General features: G+C 33.1%; 2 protein-coding genes across 2 annotated transcripts; both read right to left on the bottom strand.

Annotated features, from left to right (window-relative positions):
- Nucleotides 1–2,803: 2,803 nt before the first annotated feature.
- Nucleotides 2,804–12,221, bottom strand: LOC132718722 (uncharacterized). Its single transcript, XM_060702437.1, has 8 exons — nt 12,083–12,221; nt 9,107–9,949; nt 7,603–7,619; nt 7,231–7,350; nt 5,233–5,340; nt 4,314–4,421; nt 3,897–4,001; nt 2,804–3,030 (listed from the first exon to the last, which is right to left on the bottom strand). The coding sequence occupies exons 2-8, from the start codon at nt 9,946–9,948 to the stop codon at nt 2,867–2,869; spliced, it is 1,464 nt and encodes a 487-aa protein (XP_060558420.1). The 5' UTR covers nt 9,949; nt 12,083–12,221; the 3' UTR covers nt 2,804–2,866.
- A 599-nt stretch (nt 12,222–12,820) lies between these two features.
- Nucleotides 12,821–21,958, bottom strand: LOC132718726 (uncharacterized). Its single transcript, XM_060702442.1, has 7 exons — nt 21,609–21,958; nt 19,745–19,810; nt 19,393–19,494; nt 18,828–18,938; nt 18,335–18,484; nt 16,739–16,846; nt 12,821–13,169 (listed from the first exon to the last, which is right to left on the bottom strand). The coding sequence occupies exons 1-7, from the start codon at nt 21,760–21,762 to the stop codon at nt 12,982–12,984; spliced, it is 879 nt and encodes a 292-aa protein (XP_060558425.1). The 5' UTR covers nt 21,763–21,958; the 3' UTR covers nt 12,821–12,981.
- Nucleotides 21,959–22,713: the final 755 nt, after the last annotated feature.

Below are 22,713 nucleotides of genomic sequence, written 5' to 3'. Positions count from 1 at the left end.
TACATGCATACAATACTATATGTATCTTAAGTTTTAGTAGCGCACTCCCTTTGTAAAGACATAACGCAAATTGCATATTACAGCAAGTAACTTCTGTAAGTGGATATTCATTTGCTAGCATATGACATTATTTTTTCTCGAGGTAAATAATGTTAATCGCTTTATGACAAATAAAGGCTGAAATTTACTTAATCGGCGCAGATTATAAATTATTAAATTGATGTAATAAAAGGGAGACTATTAACCTCGCAACTGGCATCAGTGTATCCATTTAAAACAATGTATGTTAATGTTAAAATGGAAAGATAATATTATTGACAGTTCAAAATTTTCCTATATTATCAAGTTCTTGAAAAAACACGACAACGTGGATTCATTTCTTTAAATTTTTCATGTTTGTAACAGCGTTGTAGTTTGCCTTTGAATTACATTTACTATGCTAAACTATTTAACAACAGTTTCTAACATCACGTGCTCCCATTAAACTATATATTTTTTCATTCATTTTAGTTGTAACCATGACAACTTATAAAGATGAACCTTTCGATGATTCATATCACAAGATTGAAAATAAATCCTGTTATTTATAGGAAAAAAACTAGATTTTTTTGATTTGTTATATTCTTTTTTCTTTTTTGACCTTTCAATTCATATGAACAGATCAAGCAACACATGCATGAATATAGAAAAATGAAGTTTTTCATGTTCATTTCTCTATTTATAGTGAAATTTTGTCGGACTAAATCATTACTTTTTGTATTGTAACTGCCATGTTGCTAAAAAGCTTTTTTCGATGCACACACCGCATTTTAAAAATAACTTTTCTATCTTGAGAAAATATTAGAAATGATAGTTAATTAACGTCCAATTCCGACTAAAAAGGACGCAAAGAAAAGAGGAATTGATAAAAGATTGAACTTGATTTTCTGTCAGAATGTTAGCCACTTTCGTGGTATTTCTGCCATCGACGGCAGCATTTATAATATGTATCTGCCTACAACGGCAGCATTTTTTTTCTTCGACCGGACAAAGATTGAGCGTCTGTAAAATTTTTTCAAGAAAAGACTCACACGGGTAGATATTTGGCTTGCGTGACCCCCAATGGATAAAAGTCTATATAGATAACAGGAAATCCTGCCATTTACTTAAAACTTGAGATTATTTTGAACAGAAAACAGACATTTTCACGGATTTTTTCCAGGGTCACTTTTCCGCTGAAAATGCTTAAAACAGGAAAAAAGAGCAAAATTTCCTTTCAGTTTTCCCTTCAATGGACAATGTTTTTTAGCTTTTAATGGGCGGGTTTTAAATTAAAAACCAACCCAAATTTTTTTAACCACCTGTAACCGATCGGTAATTTAATACTCCATAGCAGTATCTGCCCTCACTGCCGCCGGTAAATGGTTGTAGCCCTAAACGGGGGAAAAAGGGGACCCCCGCGACCCACAGACCCGTTTTATTTACCCTTATTATGTTAATTGTGATAAAAAACAAGCCCCTGGTCCCTGCTTCGACACCCCTCTTCCTAATTGCGGATTTCAATTTTGTCAAGTGTGAGGCCCTTTACAGAAATATAAACCCCCCCTCGCCCAATAAAAAGTCGTAGGTGTCCCATTCCCTTGTGGGGTTTCATTTTGTACAAGTGTGAAGGGTCCGCTTTACAGAAATGTAACTCTCGAAGCCCTAGCTCATGTACAACGTCCGTGAAAACTCCGTGCGCGCTGCTTGTTTTCGATGTTTCTTCCTTATTGATATGTGAATGTGCGTAAAAAATACAAGGCGCCTGACTCCACTGCTTCGACTCTTTTCGTCCAATTTCGTTGCGGATTCGATTTTGTACAAGTGTGAAGGGTCCCCTTGTATCTTAATTTCATATTAAAATATTTCAAAACAACATACAAACACACTTACCTGAGCAATACTGGCAAGCGTCACGTAGTGGCTGTTCTGTGAAGTTTGCAACAAACCAAGTTTGCTACCATTTCAGTACCCGCTCATTGGCTTGACGATACATCCTATTCTCTAAAATAGCACTGCCAAGAAACTCACATATATTTACCCGGGATTTTGTAAATGGAAATATAATTAGAATTTTACACATAATCTCCATAAAGATCAACGTTTTTTTTTTTTTTTTTTTTTTTTTTTTTTTTTTTTTGGGGGGGGGGGGGTGGCTGTGGGGTGGTGTTGTGGAATGGGGGAGGATATTCATACATTTAGTTTTTTTAATTTTCATTTTTCTTAACGTCACTTTGACAAGCCATGCTTTTGAGATGTTGGTGAATGAAAAAAAAAAAAAAAAAAACAACAAAAAAAACCATTCAATTTCAAAAGAAACCCTATTGTAAAAAATGCATTCTTGCTGAACTTCCAAACAAAAAGGTAATCTGTTGCTGCCAAGTATTATTACAATGTTATACCTTTACTTATAACATGTAGGCCTATAGACCTTTTTAAATTAGATTACATTCCTTAGAAACGGAAGTAGCATTTTGCATATGCACATTCTGCGATACCAAAAAAAATATTATTAGTATCAAACAATTCAATAAACCATTTAACCTGATCCAAAGGATCAAGGCGGTTTAATCATCTCCTCACACCGATTTATAATATACGATGATGAATGAAAAATGTTAGAATCGCCGGAAGCGAAATTTCTCTACCTTTAATCATGATTTCTGTCATTCGTCGAGAGGTACTGTTCCAACACTGTAGCGAGTTAAATTCGTTAGTTAATAAATTTAAATTCATGGATTTTTTTCCATAAAAGTCATTGAAAACATTGAGAAATTGATAAATAAGTTTGTAAAATTTATTATTTCGTTTAAAAATGTTTCGGTATAAAGTTGCAAGTTCGAGAATTTCAGTTGGTTATAGGTGGAAGGGGTATTGGCTCTACAATTTTGTTGGTTCTGAAACCGGAATAAACATACGGACTAGCACGGGACTTTAATACCATGCCCTTGTTTTTGCCGGTCATTAGCTCTGGTAATGTATATGAATTTGGTGCCACTGGATTCACATAAGCTGAAATAAAAGATAAAATGTGACAATAGATAGCAGAAGACGACCTTTTTCGTTTCATATTGATATAATAGTAGTAGCTCTTAAAGGTATTGGGGCATGAAAGGGAATTTGAAAAAGAACATAACTTCATTAAAAGTTCATTATGCCTTAGAAATACTTTTTAATTTTTATTTCGCAAAAGCTTTTAAAAATTTTGGTGTTCTTTGATAGTATCCAAAACGTTAATCATTGGCCAATAACCTGAACCATCGTTTCCATCTGTTGCTCTTTGGCAATAAGTACAGTTATAGTGGATAAGTATTTTGTATAAAAGTCAAAATACTTCTTCCTTTTCATTTTATGACAAATTATTTCACATGTATCGTTACTTCCTCTTCAAGTTACAAGACTCTAACATTCTTTTAATCATTATTTATAAAAATCCTTTTTGCCTTTCTTAGGAAGTAAAAATTTATTTGTTTTTGAGGCATAATGTGCCTTTAACTTTGTAACAGAAAGTAACATGGTTAAGCCATTAACTTGTATTATTAAGTAAAATCATACAGATTTCAATGAGGGTTTTGTCGACTTATTTGTTTTATATTTACAATGTATCATATCTTGAGGAAATATGAGCTGCGTCTCGACAAAACCAACGTAATGCGTTTGCGACCAACATGGCGCAGTCTGATCAGGATCCATGCTGTTCGCTTACAAACACCATTACAAGTAGAGAAACTGATAGCGAACAGCATGGATCCTGATCAGACTGCGCGGATGCGCAGGCTGGTCTGGATCCATGCTGGTCGCAAACGCAATATGCTGGTTTTGTCGTGACGCGACTCATATAAATTATTATATTTTTTGCAAAATATTTTTACACTTACATTCCGTTTTCCGGAGACGAGTTGCAATCGTGCATTTTCCTTTTTCTGTTTCATACACCTTTGCATTTGGTGAATATTCTCCCGGCCCCGGGAAAGCTTTCATATCTGAAGTTATTAGGCATAGATCAATAGAATTCACTTCACATTACTATATAATGTTAGATATAGTTGATACAATAAGGTTGGTTTCACGTTATTGTTGGACCGGTTACCCACGGTATATATTCCGTAGATAATGAAGTATGTTGTACGGAATATATACCGTGGGTAACTGACATATATTTTTAGAATAAATGTTAACAGTAAGAATTCTTAAGAGGTTTTAGTTTTAAAGTATTAATTAAATTATTAATATTTAATATTAATATTTAATATTTTTGACATTTAAACTTTTATGAATGAAGACTTTATACATACTATTAGGTGCGACAAGTATTCCTGCCATACTAAATGAGGGTGCCTTCTTGCTGCCCGGCTTGTCCTTCTTTTCTGGTGAATAAGCATTTGGTCCTGGCATATTTTCCTCTAAAATATTATTGATTACTAAAGTAAAGATTACAACGGAATTTGCACAGTAGTTAATAATAAGGATCCAATCGCAACTACTCGGCCCTTTCCGTCAGTCTTCGGATAAGGATAATATATAGATAATTATAGATAATATCCTAGGCAGTTCCGAATTAATAAGGATCTTACACCGGCTTCCGGTATAGACGGAATATCTAGCTCGAGGGTAACTGTGTACGGCGTTAACGAGACTCTAGCATATTTTCCTCTAAAAATGTTAATTATTACACCGAGTCAAGATAACACGGTAATTTGCATAGTAGATAAAATGAGCCGCGCCATGACAAAACCAACATAATGGGTTTGCGACCATCATGGATCCAGACCAGCCTGCGCATCCGCGCAGTCTGATCAGGATCCATGCTGTTCGCTATCAGTTTCTCTACTTGTAATAGAGTTGGTAAGCGAACAGCTTGGATCCTGATCAGACTGTGCGCTCAAATGTGTAATGTCATATGTTTTCTATATGTAAGCGCGTGATTCTTTTTATCATCATTATTTTTAACTTTCTTCTATATCGAGAGAACAACAACTAAAACTGGGAGCAGTGACTTCGTGGTTAAGAGGTCTGCCTCTCAACCCAAGGATCATGGATTCGAGCCCTATTCGGGTCACGAGCATATTTCTTTATATGACACAAGTACTGGTTCGTTCCAGGAAGCGGACTAGATGGTGATTAATATATATAAGTTACGAGAACTTGTTTTGCAAGCGAGATTTAATAAATATGTTCAAACTGAATTTCCAGAACGGGTTATAAAGTACTTACTGTCTGAAACAGTTTTTAGCCGTTTCCCCAAGCTGTATGCTGGTTTCTGGCCGTGGGTAATATCTCTAGACGTATTGTAGGTACCAGGTCCGGGATTAATATCACGCCCTGAAAAGATTATAAGTGCCTTAAACAAAATTTACGTGTTTTTGAAACACTTTTTATCTGTTGCCGATATTCATTTTCATTCATTCTTAAAATTGAAGAAAAAAAAAATATTTTGTCATCGATTTCGGATTTCACAAAAAAATCATGATCATTTTCCGACTTGAATGTATGGTTTATTATTACAGTTTATAAATCTATTTATTTTTTAATTTTGTCTTACAACTCTTTTTGATCATAGAAAATTACGTAGAAAATAAACAAAAAATATGTTTTTTTCTTAATTTTGCCGGTATTACGTTAGGATTTTACTGAAAAACAACCTAAAACTCCGAATCCATCCAAAAATTTTATCGAAGCTTGGCTTCCAGCTTTCTACAAAATTTATCTATCAAGGCTAGGATCCAAAATTATTTAGTCAATCAAATTTAATCTTACATAGCGTCAAAAAACCTTCAATTTTCACGCCATTTTTAAAAAGCAGCAAGTATTATTTTGAGCGCAAAGATATAATGATGATTAAAATGTTTGTTTTCATGAATTCTTTTCAATAAATCATATTTACACTGACTTTTGATTTAGCGACCTCACCTGTTCCTCTGTAGTAAGTTTTCGTTTGGTTAATTAACATAAGTGTACATCTGGTTCTGTGCATTTTTTTTATTTTTCCTTTTTTTCCGGTCATTTTATCCTTTCCGGTTTTTAGTGTATATATTTACTGGCCGGGATCCGGGACGCCCGGACTGGCCGGGATCCGGGACGCCCGGACTGGCCGGGATCCGGGATCGTTAAAGATATAGAGACTATTTTTGTGTTGATTATTGTCGTAATGAAAGGACATTAAACGTTAAGTTTTTTTTATTGTATGTTATGAACGTTAAATTAATTAAACTTATGATATAAATATATTTAGAGCTATTTATTAACTAACTTAAAATGGGGAAATCCCAATACTTATAATTATATGCCTAATTAATTGGAAAAATCAAAGACTACATTCTTGAATTGGTCAAATCCCGCGATCCCAGCTTTTCTGAAAACTTTATTCTTGAACTGGCCAATTCCTGGGATCTCTATATATTTCAATACGATCCCGGCTTTTCTGAAAACTATATTCTTGAACTGGTCAATTCCCGGTATCCCTATATGTTTTAATAGGATCCCGGCTTATCTGAAAAACATCTTAGACTGGTCAATTTCCGGGATCCCTATATTTTTAATAGGATCCCGGCTTTTCTGGCTGAATTGATTGACAACTTGTGTTTACTTTAGGACTTGTGTCTGTCACTCATTCCAATACTAAATAACATATTACAACTTAACTTCGTAAAAAGAGACATCTTTATGAATTCTACCTATCTAACATTTATTTGGTCAAGGTCAACAGGCCATACAGTAAATGTGCATAGACATAGGGACTTCATTCTATCTGTTTACATGCATCTTCATATATACTCATATTCTTCTTTGTTAAACTGAGAGAACTGGCTTCCATAACTTTATGTCACTTTTATTTTGATGTTCGCTGAAGTCTCTTCAGTTAACAGAACTGTCATTTTTACATTTAAACGCACCCCTGGAAAAAAATTACGAAGCGAGTCGCTACTAGCTTTTTTAAAAGCTAACCTTGTACATTTTTACATTGAAATCAAGAATGACGTCCAGACGCTCTTACCGCATGGGTTCAACCCCTGTCAAGGGTAAGCCGTTGTTTCCTTGAGCAACATTTTTTTTTATTTTCATTGCTAAGTACTGGTTGGTTCCAGGAACGGATTTGAGAGTGTTTCAATAAGCTTATAGCTTCCAACACAATCGAACTAAAATAAATTTGTATAAACTAAAATAAGAGTAAAAAAATGTTATGAAAAAGAACGTAAAATTTTATAAACCAACCTTTATCATATGCGGCTAAATCTGGATATGACCCCTTCACGCGTTGCCTGCACGTGTAAACTGGGTTCCGTTTTAGATTCACGTGCTTCACATTATAATCGGCAGGACCTGGCTTCTTGACTTATGTAAGAAAGACGAAAGTTGGAAGATTTAATATTATTATACGTAGGAATAAATGGTCACAAATTAAATGGGGACTAATAGTAATAATCAATCTGTTGCGGTCTCTTTTACGGAAAGGACCAGTTAGCTGCAACCCTGAAATAGGTCCGTGTTTGATCGTTAATAGATTAATAATCACGTGTAAGTCGTATGAAAAATCTTAATTGACAGAAAATCTGAAATGCCTCAGATCCATATTCATGTATCTACCTAAGTCTAAAATTGTACTTCTGTAAGGATAATAGTAAAGTAGTCAATGTACATAATGTGTCTTCTTCTATATACACAACTTTAATTTATGCAATTATTGCGTCATCAATACATACAGTAATAAAAAAAAGTCTAGCCTTCGAAACAAAGCATCTTGACAAAACCGTTTAAATTTTTAAATAAGATTCTATTTTTAAACATAAAAGGTCGGTATCATAATTGTTAACCAACAAGTTAAAGTTATAGCTCGGATTCAGTCAGTGGGTTTCACGCAGTCTGATCAGGATCCATGCTGTTCACTTTCAGTTTTTCTACGTGTTATAGGGTTTGTAAGCGAACAGCATGGATCCTGATCAGACTGCGCGGATGCGCAGGCGGGTCTGGATCCATGCTGGTCGCAAACGCATTAGATTGGTGTTGTCATGACGCGGCTCAAATAAAGACAGTCTCACAATTACTAACGACTGATCTTTTCACATGACGTCTGGAGTACATGACGATTTTTTAGAATTGACAACAAAATTATCAAATACATGTAAGTTTTGATATTCCAATTTTGATAAAAACTTTTAAAATCAGTTGATGCTGATGGAGTTGAAAGCATATATCTGTTTGTGTAAAATTAACAATGCATGTATGAAATATAATTTATTTAAGTGCGTTATATGGCATATTTTCGAAAGTTAAGAAGGATGATTTTGATAGCTTAATTGTAAACAACATGTAATTTATTTGAAACAAATCTTAAATAAATATGGAAGTGAACATTTAGATGTATTAACACAAATATTTAAATCAACACATACTAAAAAGGAAATGCAAGTTAGTTGCAATTTGCATTCATTCAATCAGAATTGTAACAATTCCCACGTGCTTTTATAAAGAATTCCCATAATGTCAACGTGTTTTAATGAAGAACTGTCATGAAGTCCAAGTGTATTATAAAGAATTGTCAAAATTTCCACGTGTTTTTATAAAGAAATGTCTTAAAGTCCTCGTGTTTTTATAAAGAATTGTCATAAAGCCCACATGTTTTATAAAAAAAATTGTGTTTTTCACCGATAATTCTTCAGTATGCATGTCTAATTTTGATTTACATGAAAACTTTTCAAGGTACAATACGAGTATTATACATATTGAAGCATAGAACATATCTTTGTACGTGACTGTATAAAAATCTAGTGTGTACATATCCAATACATTTTAAAGAAAAAAAAAGAGAAAACGACAGTATTTTAACGCAACGTAAAATAAATAGCTTTAACCGATAATGCTTTAAATAGAATCTCAAACTCTTTCTGTTCTTTTTTTCTTCTCTCTGTAAACTAATCTCAACATTTCTTTTTTTCTTCAAATATAAAGCAGGAATTATAATGGCTTACATACTGGCAATGGTTATACATAAAATAATAAAATATGAATTTACAAAAAAAATATCACGACGTATAAACCACAACACAAAAATATCACAGTTTCGTTAAAATTATTTCATAATCTATCTAACTAGTAGTCTGTACTGTACTGAGAAAAGGAATGGGGTCTCTTAAATTGGTCCATTCTTTCCATAAGCAAAAACTTGGCCCTGGTATCCCCAGGGAAACGAGCATTACGTCTTTCGCGCCCAAACGTTGAACCCTTTGTATTTCTACCCACTGATAAATAATCCTCAGTCTTATAAGAAGTGGGTGGTGGGTTTTTAGGAATTGTCCTAGGTAACAGGAAACGCGCGTTTCTCTCTCCAGCAAAGTGCGCGTCCCTTTTAGCACGTGAAAAAGTCGCCCCAGGCGCCAAGCTGTTTTCTTTTGTTAGAAATGATGTATGGTCACTAAGAGAAGACTTAATGTTGTATCTTGTAGGCGCTGGACTAGGGTCATCATATTTCGACAACAAGAAGACGGCGTTGTTGTTACGATCTCCAGCAAACCTTGACTGCCGACTGGCATGCCCAAACGTGGATGTATGTCCTTTACCTATGCTGGTTCCTAAGTTGTATGCACCTGGCGCTGGTGTGGCATTTGCCAGTCGCGGTAACAAGAACACTGCATTTGATGACTTTGCATTTCCAAATGTCCTTGACCTGTCACCTTTGAATAAAGGCGCCGGACTTGTGCCTATAGTAGATTTGATATTATATGAGTCAGGTCCTGGGGTATCAAAATCGGAGGGAAGGTGCATTCGTGATCCCATATTACTACGGTGGCTTTTGATCGACATCCGCGAAGCGCCCCGAATGCTAGGTAGGGAGACACTCCCGACATCACTTATAGGTGACCTTTGTGTCGGCATACTACCCTCTGACCTACTTTGGAATCGCTGATACCTCGGTGTATCGCCTTTCTTTCCCATTCTAAAATGTTACAATTAAACATGCTAACAACATTTACACATACATTCAATATCATTATAACAATTAATATAGCATCGGCGATGAAATTAATAAAATATTTTAAGAATGAAACAAATGGTATATCTGTTTCATTCTTAAACATTCAATTCTCACTGCCAATGCATCTTAATTGTGTGCTGAGGATAAAGAATAAAATACAGAACATCATTAACAGGTAAATATTTAATTGAAAGGACCGTAGATTCTAATTTTTTGTCGATTAAGAGTTTATACAGCGAGTCAGTTACGCAGAAGATTTCTGTATTTTATTCCTTATTTTACACCATACTTGAAGTTACAACAAATAACCTTACCATCTGTGTCGAACCATCTATAGGTCATGGTCACGGCTCTATACTTGTCGTTGGAACAAGTATATCTTGGGTTGTAAGTGGTTGGGCATGGTACCTTTGACTCTAGATATAGTGAGAAATGATAAAGATATGAAGAATAGATAGATAGATCAAGAAAAAGATAAGAACGGATACACTATTATTTCAAAGAATTCACTTATCCTTTTAATGCAATTCCAACTGAAAAAATACCCGTTTTTTTCTAAATATATCAAAGTTAATGTTGTTTAAAGTTTTTGGAAATCAGATTAGAACCGTTTCATGTGGTTGGTTAATTCAGAAGCTAAATTTGAAATTGGCCAATGGTATAGCTCCAATGTGAGAGAATGTTTTCCAATAATACCCCGGTATGGGTTGAGTTGAGTGTATAAAGTTTCCTGCTAGCCGGAAGTGCTGACTACTGACAAACACGGAGTCATGTACGGTTTGAACCAACGACCCCGGGATTATGATGTAAAGCTTGGTCTATCAAGACTATTTGACTAAGTATTGAATTATTTCTATATTGAGTTATTGATTTATCCAGATACTAGTATCATAAAGCATATTGTACTGTGAAGTAAATCAAGAATGTTTGCTATCGTCAAATAACTTCATTGATTTAATTCATTAAATTTTAGTATGACAAAAGAAAGAAAGTACTGAAAAGGACAATATTTTACTATTATTTCCTATCAGAAAGTCATTAAAAGTGGTATATCATTGGCACAAAATCTTGTTGCTACAAATTAATGCCAGTGTATTTTTTTCTTTCTTTTTTTATTGTATTTTTTTCTTCAAAAACTTGATATGTTAAACAGTGCGTATTAAAATGACATATAAACACAACAAAAAATAGTGATCTGTAACCGCTTAAGAGAGTATCAAATTTCTTTAAATGACTTTTTGGAGATTTAAAACAAGTTAATGATCAACAAAGTAAAGCATACAATGGAAGGCGCATTGTTTTTGGCTTTTTAAACATACTCCTTGTAACCCAGTTCTTGTTTTAGGTTAATTGAGCGAGTGCCTACAGAGATAATTATCACAGAAGAAATCATTCAATGGAGGTACATCAAAGAAAAGAATAGAAATAAATAGAAATAAAGGGGAAAAAAAGGAAACGAAACGGAAAATAAGTCATAACAATGCTGTTCCAATGTAAAAAACAATCTGGTAAAGGGATGATCCAGGGGAATCTTTATATGACAATTACAGGCTCTATATGATTGGGCCTGATTATAAAAGATAATGTAGAACATCTCCCCCGGCACCGGCTTAAGCGATATTCAGTTTTCGTCACTCAATGATCATTCAACTTGTTATATGCATGTGTGTCATTTCAACTTAATCTGAGTACGTTAAGTACCAACATATACAGTGTTTTTATAACTATCATAACTGCAACTACAAGTGTTTTTTTTTTAAATAAAAATCTCACCCTTGTGGCAGTACCGCTTCGAAATACAGATAACTGGTTCGAATACGGCCTATGTAGATCTGGACCACGCAATAAGTATTCATTTACAAGTTTTAGGGAATAACTTATTAAAACGCAATTATAAAGATTGGTACGCAATTCAATTTATAGACCATAAGAAAGCAATGCAATCAAAACAGATTAAGTTATCATTGGTTTTGAAAAAAGTAAATGATAGTGTCAGTGTCATGATATAAGTTTTAAATTTTGCTATTACTATTTATAAGTATATGGAGAAAAGAAAAGTTGTTTTAGATATCAGTATCGTTAGTAATACAGTACCTGACGAAGATATGTTTCCTCTACCAGATATCGTGATTGCAGGAGCTTTACCGATCGTTGTTCTTATGTTATACGTGTTTGCTGCAGGACTGAACTTGTTAACACCTGAAATATTATATGAGCCGTGTCACGACAAAACCAATATAATGCGTTTGTGACCAGCATGGATCCAGACCAGCCTGCGCTACTGCGCAGTCTGATCAGGATCCATGCTGTTCGCTTACAAACCCTATAACGAGTAGAGAAACTGATAGCGAACAGCATGGATTCTGATCAGACTGCGCGGATGCGCAGGCTGGTCTGGATCCATGCTGGTCACAAACCATTATGTTGGTTTTGTCATGGCACGGCTCATATATTGAATTGTATATTAATTTGAATTAAAGAAATACGCGAAACTTTACAGTCCTGGCTGCGTTACTGTCTAAGATAGAAATCTGACGAGGCTGTTTTATTGCTGCCTGCATGGTCCGGATCGGAAAATCCGTCCGAGGGAATTTGTCCATTGTGCGGACACGAGGCATGCAGACTTAATCCTTTCATAAAATGCACCGAAACGACAATTTTAGAGTACGCGATTCATCTGGCACTCTATACCAGACGAAATTTCCAGGATGAGTAAAACTAATCTAAACACCATTATCAGAAAATTAAATCCCTTTAACGCGAATTCCAAACAGGGTAAGTCCATTACAGAAATTGTGCAACAAGTTTACGACATGGGAATAGTTCACTTGTTAGCCCGGTCTTAAAATTAATAAAGGCTATAACTGAATGAATCACAATTTTCTGTGGCATATGTATCCAGTAACGGTCAGTCACCGCTAATCAAGCACTCATAATTGTATTTTGTGATTGAGAAAAGAAAACTTCTCCTGATTTTTATCTATTTAGTAATTCTATAAATTGTCCATATTTAAAGTGTAATTGTACAGTACTGAAATGTAATCTATGAATAACAATTTGTTAACATTTGTAAAAAAAGTCAGCACACACTTTGCTGTACAATTCAAGGGTTCCGGAAGTTTTATCCCAAACGAATGGGAGGGGCCACGGTGTGTTGTGGGTACGTCATAATCACCTGGACCTGAAAAGATATACCAATAATATGTCTTATTTGTAATAAAAATCCTCAAGAGGGAAAAAGCATTCAACTTTGTTATAATGATAAAGAGAATACTAGTACATATATGTATTTCGATTTATGTCAACAAATTAAAATAATATTTCAACTCACATGAATAAAATTATAGAAAAATTGACGGTTAAGCAGACCAGTAATAGTAATGATTTATTGACCATTAACCTGCACGTGACATCAAATTCCACCTTTATGATTAGTACAGACCGAAGTAATTCGGTACGCCTTATCATTGTTTGTCTATTAATTATTCAGTTAGTACATATTTTGAAATTTTCCTTAAAATGTTGAATAGTTTTTGTCCAGATCGAAAGACGGACAAGTTCAATTAAGATATTTAGCGTGGTAAGTGATAAAATAGATATACTAAAACCCGTGACGCCCGTGATAAAATGCTAAACGATAATAGATTCCGTGCATAAGGCAAGAATCCTAGCGGTGGATCATTAAATGACAATCACAGAAAGTACAAAAACAAACATTTGAACACAAAATATTTCGTATAAGACGAGTGTCATAGAAACTGCAATCAGTAAAGTTATTTTCATTTCATTTTGTTATTATAAATGACATGAACACATGTACGAATTCGTGAATTAAGCATATATAATTTAACATGAACACTAAGTTTTGTTCCTCCGGCATTATTGAGCATGGAATAACACGAAAAGTAGAGCTTTCTTTTTAAATAAAGAAAATAGATCCCTATTTTTAATTTTTAGTTGATTTGGTTCTCTTATTGAGTATTTCTAACTCATCAAAGATAAGTATACACATATATTCGTGAAAGAAAACCATCAAAAGCTTTATATATATTTTGTTTTGTGAATATTCGGTAAATTCTAAGAATACCATTTAAATGTGTTGTTAAAACGATAACTTTGTCCTTTTGTTATATCGCACATTTAATTAACAAACAAATAAGAATTGTTAATGTACATGTATATATCCTGGATGTCTAAAGATTGCTTACACCTGAAGACATTCGAAGTTTGGTATGTCGATAGTGTAAATGTCTGAGCTCATTTGCAACAAGTTAAAGTGTATATTTTATCTTTTAGGTCCATCATTATATATTATATAGAATAATATTGTTAGCAATATATTTTTGAACTGTAATTTAAACTTGTATAAAAGATTTTTACACCGCATGCTGACTATATGAAATGTTATAATATGAATATGCGACGAAGTATGAAATGTTAGAACACGCATTCATTATAGGCGCCTTATGTGCCAAACGTTTACTTTGAATTTCATATAAGAAAATAATCATAAATATCATTTTTAAATACGCACCGTTAAATAAATCTACATCCTTTCAGTAAATTGTTGCTATTAATTAAAAACATATGGAGATACATATATAATCAGAATTAAAAATATCCAAGTTGAAACAAAGGCACTCAGTTATTTAAATGTCAAAAACAATCAAAGTAACAAGATCTTTACAATGTAAAATTGACGAATTTTTTTCATTTTTCACATTGTCTTAAAACAATGCTCTTTCATGATTTAAAACGTTTCTGTTAGTTAAAATAATGGAGTTAAATATTGGAATTCAATGTAGCCATATTGAATTCCGTCTTAAGTCAAACAAAACTATATAAAATCAACAAGCGTATAAAGTCAGTGAAAGTTAGTTTTAAAAATGTATTGATCAATTTGAAATAATGTAAATGTATTTAAGAATTCAATGACTTAATTACGGAGTGTTCGCATTATGTCATTTCGCTGTAGATTATAGAACGATTAAATATTTCATGTCATTTGATAAAAAATGTTATCAACATTTATTATTTCATTTTACATAAATGCTATCATTTTTTCATATTATTTTTTTTATTAATAGTTCATTTTTCCCGGTATTCTAAAAAAAGTATGTACATTTGTACCTTTAGGTCAAGTACTCGAATCCTAAATTCAGCGCATATCGTCCAATTTAGCACCTTGTCATGGTGGTCATTTGAGAGGTCAAGAGGTCAAGGTCAAGTTTTTAGGGAAGGTAAACCATCTCCTCGATTTTAACAATAAAACTATACGGAACAATTATAAATTTATAAAGAATAAGTGCCACTTTCTAAATTTATTTTATTTTTATTTTTGTGTAACTTTTGATCTTTATAACTTATTTATTCACAGTAGATGTTTTCGCCATTTATGAAAATCATGTAATTGGATAGATGTAAAAGCAAAATCATTTCATAAATAGAGGATATTGAATGAGTGTAAGTTCAATACTGAATTTATTGCACGAGTTGAATTAAATTATATTATGCGAGCCCCCTTATGAAATGAAATCAGATTTTGTGAAAGGTCGGGCCTTTTCGTCGGTCATATTAGCCGATCATTCCGATTGGTATGAGGGTGTTTGATTATCAAAAATGAAATGTCGCGAACAATGAATAGCGAACTGGAGAATTTCGAAATGCAAACATATATAAATGAAATTATCTTATCCGTCAATTAATCGCGCTTTTCGGTGTTTTTTTATTAATCATTTTGTAGTACACACAGTGGATTATTGTGTATTGCTGTACCTATAAATAGAATGATGACCTTAACATTGTGAAAGTTCGAAAATCTATTTAAAGAAGTAGTTTTAGTTTAACGAAACGGTCATTCGTGTAGCGTATAGTTATAAATAACGAACTGGAGAATTTTGCAGGAAATGAAATATGAAAAATGAAACATATTCAAACAACTAATTTGCACTTTGGGTATTATAGACCTGTATATTTTGGATATTACCGTTAATATTGATAGAATTTCAAGCTCCTGTGGAAAAAAATAATATTCTAATTTCTAGCATGCCTACCAAAGTTCATGATTAACAATGTCTTTCGTCCGCCCATTCATAAATATTATACAATTCTGGTAAAAACCAATTAACCATTTTAAAGTTTATAAGAATATCTGGTCATCAGATGTCTACAAGTTGTCTTCACTTGCTGTATATCTTGCATGGACACCCTTTGATGCTTTGCATCAATGCTTTTCTTGTTGATAATGTATAACGATTGTATATTTTTGACCAAGTCTTTCGGTAAAACTATTATTGAAAATATGTCTATTAATAATGTATTGTTTTACATTTATATCTTTAAATATACTTAATTCAGGTTGTTTACTCGATATATTGGTAAAAATCTAGTCATAGACACCTAGCATTAAATTACTGTTTGTTGACATGTTGAGTTTCTTAGCGTAGATTAGACCTAAATACCGTATACATTTGTTATGTGTTTTCTTACTTATTGTCTTCAGGTTCTTATCCGACTTATCCGACGGAAAGGTCCGAGAAGATGCGATTGCTTCCCGGCACTTCATTTGCATAAATTAAATAAAATAAATAAATAAATAAATAAATAAATAATAAATGAATAAATAAATATAAATAAAAATTAAACACAAAAATAGGAAAACATTGAATTTGAGACATATAAATGTACATTTTTGTCTATTTACTCCGATATCATAATCAACAAAATTTGTGGTTGATAATTTGTACTGACCGGGTCCTTTAGGATTTTTGGTTTTAAATCTTACACCAAACGACTTTTTTGGGCCATGACCAATGTAGCTGGAGTTTGGCCTGTAGTTCGGACCAGGAGTGTCGACACCTGGAAAAAATATATATGTCAATAATAACTATAGCGAAGAAGACATCAAAATCTCATTTCAAAATATTCAAATTCTCGGCAAATTCATGATTATTACCGCGCAACAGTCTGTTCCCGCAGCTGAATTTTTGATACCAGGCTGCTTTGGTAAACCAGGGGGCTCAAGCTTTAGAGCGGGGAACCAAAGACCTCAAGCTGCTTTAATTAACCAGTGGGTCCAAACGAATTAAGAAATCAAGTGCCGTAGAGAGAGGTGTGTCTAGTTGCTTTGGTAAACCAGGGGAATTAATCTTCTTTCGTAAACTATTGTCCTCAACATGTCTTAGTGAAGCAGAGAACCTATATTTTGAATCTCTAGATTAAAATGTACCAAGCGTAAATAATTCTGATTGCAAATTAAGGTGGTATTCGTATCAGAATATTATTTAAGAAATAATATATCCCAAAATTATATCACGAGGGCGTAGCCCGAGTGATATAATGATGCGCATCCGAACGACAAACAGTGATGTTATCCAGCGATAAAATCACCGATTTGGATATATTATTTCGATTCTAGCACGACATAAACAAATAAATGCTGCCGTACCTGCTATTAAGCAAAATTGCGCCTGATTTGTGTCCGTACTTATTGTCAGCGCGTCGGATTTTATAGTGGTTACGTCACATATATTATCAATCTCCTACGCAGTGATCTCCCCTTATCAGTACAGAGATCTCTGCCATCACAAACATTGAAATATCCAAATTTGGATATTTATATTTTTTAGCTTTTTAATTTATTTTTCATTATTTTGTGTACTTTTGATAATTTTTTGTTAAAATATAACGGACATAGGTACAAAAAGTTAAAAATAAAACAGAAAGAGAAAAATGACGTTAGATTTTTCTATGTAACGGTCGATATTTACATTTGAATTTCGACGTTACGTCATGTGACTTTCATCATCATGTGACGTCTGTGAAGGCAGTGATTACAATTCTGCCAAGGGAGGTAATCAGTGTGAGGAGTTTGATATATTATGATTACGTCACATGTCTAAATATAGAACGTCAAACAGTGATTTTATGTATATGTTAGTGTTCATCCGTGCTGTTCTACAGAAATTAGAAACTTCGACGGGAGCGATAGCGACAGAAGAATGTTTCTAATTTCTGTAGAACAGCTAAGGTTCTTCTATGTTCATTAGGGAAAAATGCAGGTCGTGTTAGAATATGTGTTATATGGCTACTTAAATGAGCCGCGTCACGACAAAAACAAACATAGTGCGTTTGCGACCAGCATGGATCCAGACCAGCCTGCGCATCCGCGCAGTCTGATCAGGATCCATGCTGTTCGCTTACAAGTAGCAAAACTGATAGCGAACAGCATGGATCCTGATCAGACTGCGCAGTAGCGCAGGCTGGTCTGGATCCATGCTGGTCGCAAACCCATTATGTTGGTTTTGTCGTGACGCGGCTCAAATAAGAACTGTATGATTGTGTCACCTTTTGTATCAACTGGTTGCACTAAGCTGTTAGCAGGACCTTGGACTATCTTGCTGTCAAGTCTAATTCCCATCTTAAACTTTGGACCGTCCTTTCCTGTTGCCCGGTAGTCAACTTTGTAGTTGCCCAATACACTAGCAGTCTTCTCGGCTGAAAAACATGTTTATTAATGACTTTTATAAAAAAATATAATAAAAAAATGATGAAGTATTATAAAGTCAATTTAATCGTTAAGAAGTTGTGGAAAATACTGTCCGGTTTTTTTTTTCATGTTCTGACGTGTGGATTTTTACAAAACACGTTCAATGAGAGTATTATTTTGCTATTCATTCATTGATATTTCTTTCATTTTGAATTATTTGTAACTACGTCCGGAAACTGTTATATATAGTAATGTTATATAGTAATGTGCATGCAGTTTATCACTTAATGTATCTTTCAAAATGATTGAAATTTGTTTAGATTGTTTGCCATAAACGTTCTGATACCTTACCTTCCATTTCAAAATGACTTTTCTCTCGGCCTTTCAGTGTCACTTTCTTTTTCTTCCAAATAATATCGCCCGAACAGTTGTAATTAAATGGTCCAGGAATGTCACGAGTCACTGAATGAAAGGAAGATAAAACATTAATGAAATAGTTATGTTAATTAATTCTTATTTCAAATTTCTGTAAAGTAAGCAAATATGAAATACTTTTGATAGGTTTAAATACACATCGAGTCATTGATTCGGAATGAATTATTATTACCGGTATCTTGAATGCTCCTGTGTTTTTTTCACTATCCCTACAATTCTGCTAGTATAGCATTATTTTACCTTAGATCACATAAAGTACAAGATATATGATCAAATTTATTTGTAGGATAATGACTCCCTGAGATATAAAAGCTCACACTAACGATATACGCACACGCGACACATTCAGTAAAATGTGAATTGAATAATTAAAGTACACTAAAACATGCATTTGTAAAAGCAAGAACGTTTTTGTCTCATCGTGAGTTCTATAATAAAAAACAAACAAAAAAAAAGTAATAGAAAGTCTTCATAAATTTACCGTCTGGGCGTTTTGGTTTGCCGACGAGCGAATACTGCGGTGCAGCTTGCTTGGTTATATTAACTTTAGGGAGGTAGTCGGATGGTCCTGGGTATGATATACCTACATGTATATAAAAACAGGTTACCATAGTAACAACATTTCTTTAAAAACACCGAGTCATTATTGAAATAAGCTAAAGAGGACAGAATTAGTATAACATAGGATTAGATAAACAAATAAACAGAAAAGCAAGCAAATAATGTTTAACCAATTATGTAATAAATTGCGATTTAATGGCAGAAAACTAAAACTGTTCAAATAAAGTTTTACTCATTTTGATCTTTATGCCCAGTATGAAAGTTATATATACCAAGAGTTGTTAGAGGTTTTCCGCCTTCTGGTACAATGAGGGTTCCCATGGGTGTACGGCTTCTTGCTGAAGTATTTATATATAATAAGTCACACAGAAAATTATTATTATCATTATCCTTGTTTTATAATATCATAATCAGCATCATTATCATCATCATCATCATCAGCATCATCATCATCATCATTACATAATGTCATCAGCGGCATCAGCAACATCCTCACTATTATCACTATTATCAATCATCATCATCATCATCATCATCATCATCATCATCATCACCATCATCATCATCATCATTAATGTTATCATTATTATTATTATTATTATTATTATTATTACTATTATTATTACATGTATTATTGATATTATTATCATTATCATTAATGTTGTTGTTGTTGTTGTTGTTGTTTTTGTCATCATCGTCATTATCAAAACCGACAACAACAGTAAAAAATATACACTCTGGAAACAGATAAATTCACAAAATTATTCATTCTTCAAATTTGCATTAAGGAGTTAAACCCCCCTTACAAGGAGCATTGTTGCCTATAGTTTTTCAATGCAACAATGAGCTAGCTCCTTTGAAGGCCCGTTATGCCTCATAAATGCTTTTATTTCTAAAAAGCTTTTTTATTTTGATGAACTTTTAGTGTCCAAAAAGTTACTCATTAGCCAATTAATTGAACCATATTTTTCACCTGCTGCTAAATGTACAGTTACAGTAAATTTATACTTAGTATGGAATTCAAAATACTATTTTGTTTACATTTTTTGTTACCTTTATGTCAAATTATTTTACATTTATCGCTAATTTCTTCAGGTAACAAACATCTAACATTTTAAAAACCATTATGTAAACTATGGTGGCATATTTCTGCCACCAGATAACCTGATAATTAACTAGTTAATTAAGAGGTTAACTAGTTACGTAACTAGTTAACCTCTTAATTTTAAGATGATAATATAATAAAAGGATGGCAGTTGCAGGCACTAACATGCATTTATTTCCCGTTATGATCTTTTCTTTATTGAAAAAATAAACTAGTTACGTAACTAGTTAACCTGATAATTAACTAGTTAATTATCAGGTTAACTAGTTACGTAACTAGTTAACCTCTTAATTAACTAGTTTGTTATCAGGTTATCTGGTGGCAGAAATATGCCACCATAGTAAACATTATAAAATTTATGTTTTTATGTTTGCCCTTCCTAAAGAAGTAAAAATGTGTTCTTTAAAAAAAGAGTTTTAAAATATAATTTACATATAATCTTTATTGATAGAAAAACATAAAGTTTCTATCGTAGGTACACTAGGTAAAAGTTAATGTTCATGTACGTTATTTATACATGTAAATCTTGTTATGTTTAACGATCTAACAAGTTCTTGCGACCTAATTTCCCATGCGGTAAATCAATGAATGTTATGATTTATAAATGAGCCCACTGTAACAATACTGTAAATAAGTACAGATAGGTATGCTAAATGAACGCATGGGGGAAAGTGTTTGTGTATGGATTAGAACTTGAAATTAGATAAACGAATCGGTATCAACAACAACAACAAAACTGTTGTACCGTCACATGTACCATTGATTATTCACCATTGTAAAATAATGTGTAGATCTAGAAGTTACTTTCGGCATTGTAATTGTCACATATAAATTACTATAAAAGTAAAATTTGAAATAATCTATTTGACAATGTGTATATGTGTATATTTCTACGGTGCAAATATTGAATATCTATTGAAAAATATAGTTATCAACATCCTTCCCCTCACTTATCTTACTTTAATTTGAACTTCCAATATTCCTTAAAACGCCTGTAATTTAATAATAAAAAATTAGAAAAAATCACTTACGTGAATTACGTAAATTCTTTTTCGGCATCGGCGTGCTTTCTTTAGTTGTCTCTTCCTCAGGAATTTCCTCAATTTTTGGACTGGCAGATTTATCCCCTATTATTTCAGCTTCACTCTCCGCCCCAGCAATTATTTTCTTCATTGTTTTCCACATTTTGTATCAATTTAGTTTTATATACACGGCTAGAATAAAATATCGTCCAGTCAGTGAAATTTACAATATATTACGGCACTATTTCGTTCATGATGTCTTTCTTTATTGATACAGACACGGAGAAAGTTTTACTGCACTGTATTTACAGTCCGCATATCTGTAACCAAAAACACAAATGACGTAATGTAAGTTAGTTAATGGCAACAACGTTATCGGCGTCAAAACATATTGTGACGTCATTTTACTGCTCGATCGATTGTAACGTCAAATTTCATTGGATATTCCACACGTGTATATATTGAGTTTTCTTTAAAAAGGAAAAGAAAAAGAAATGTGCAGTATTTTAAAATTGTAAAGATTTTTGACAGGTTATATGGCCGTTTTTGTTATATAACACTTGCCATATAAATTTATATCGGGACATACAGCCCATGAAACATCTTTATATCATATTTAACTCAAAAAGTGTTGGACTCTTGCTGAAATAATGACTGCAACATAGAAAAATATCGGTTTTTTTCGCCGATTCTTACATTTTTCATTCACTATCGTATATAAATCGGTGTGAACAGACTATTTTTTTCGACGGATTTTAGCATTTAAGCGTTCAAGCGCCTTGTCCGGTATATACCGGAATACTATATTTAGTGTGGAGCTTCAACATCTTAATAAAACCATTCACCTTTAAAGGGACATTTTCAGTACTAACTGAATATCAAACAGTGAACAATGCAGACCATGATAAGTCTGTACAGATGTGCTAGCTTATTTTGGTCTGCACTGATAGCAGGTTAGGAAGGAACTTAAAGCGTTATATATGACATTGTATTAGAAGTTTTTATGTATAATTGATTCAAGTTAACCCTTAAAGTACATTAGGATAGTTCCGAGCGTTATCAGCAACAAGGGCAATAATAACTCGATTATTACGTTATTATTTATGCATGATTT

This window comes from Ruditapes philippinarum, unplaced genomic scaffold (genome assembly GCF_026571515.1).
Source record: "Ruditapes philippinarum isolate M1 unplaced genomic scaffold, ASM2657151v2 ctg2256_1_1_1_1, whole genome shotgun sequence".
NCBI classification, from domain to species: Eukaryota; Metazoa; Mollusca; class Bivalvia; order Venerida; family Veneridae; genus Ruditapes; species Ruditapes philippinarum.
The sequence above is the reverse complement of the archived record's forward strand: the minus strand, read 5'-3'. Positions and strand labels throughout refer to the sequence as shown.

Coding starts and splice junctions, on each gene's coding strand:
- LOC132718722 (XM_060702437.1), bottom strand. CDS start 9,948: ATGGGAAAGAAAGGCGATACACCGAGGTATCAGCGATTCCAAAGTAGG. Junction 5,341..7,230: donor TTTAGCCGCATATGATAAAG/GTTGGTTTATAA, acceptor TAATCTTTTCAG/GGCGTGATATTAATCCCGGA. Junction 4,422..5,232: donor GCTAAAAACTGTTTCAGACA/GTAAGTACTTTA, acceptor ATAATATTTTAG/AGGAAAATATGCCAGGACCA.
- LOC132718726 (XM_060702442.1), bottom strand. CDS start 21,762: ATGTGGAAAACAATGAAGAAAATAATTGCTGGGGCGGAGAGTGAAGCT. Junction 19,495..19,744: donor AAAACCTCTAACAACTCTTG/GTATATATAACT, acceptor ATATACATGTAG/GTATATCATACCCAGGACCA. Junction 18,485..18,827: donor AAGTCATTTTGAAATGGAAG/GTAAGGTATCAG, acceptor CATGTTTTTCAG/CCGAGAAGACTGCTAGTGTA.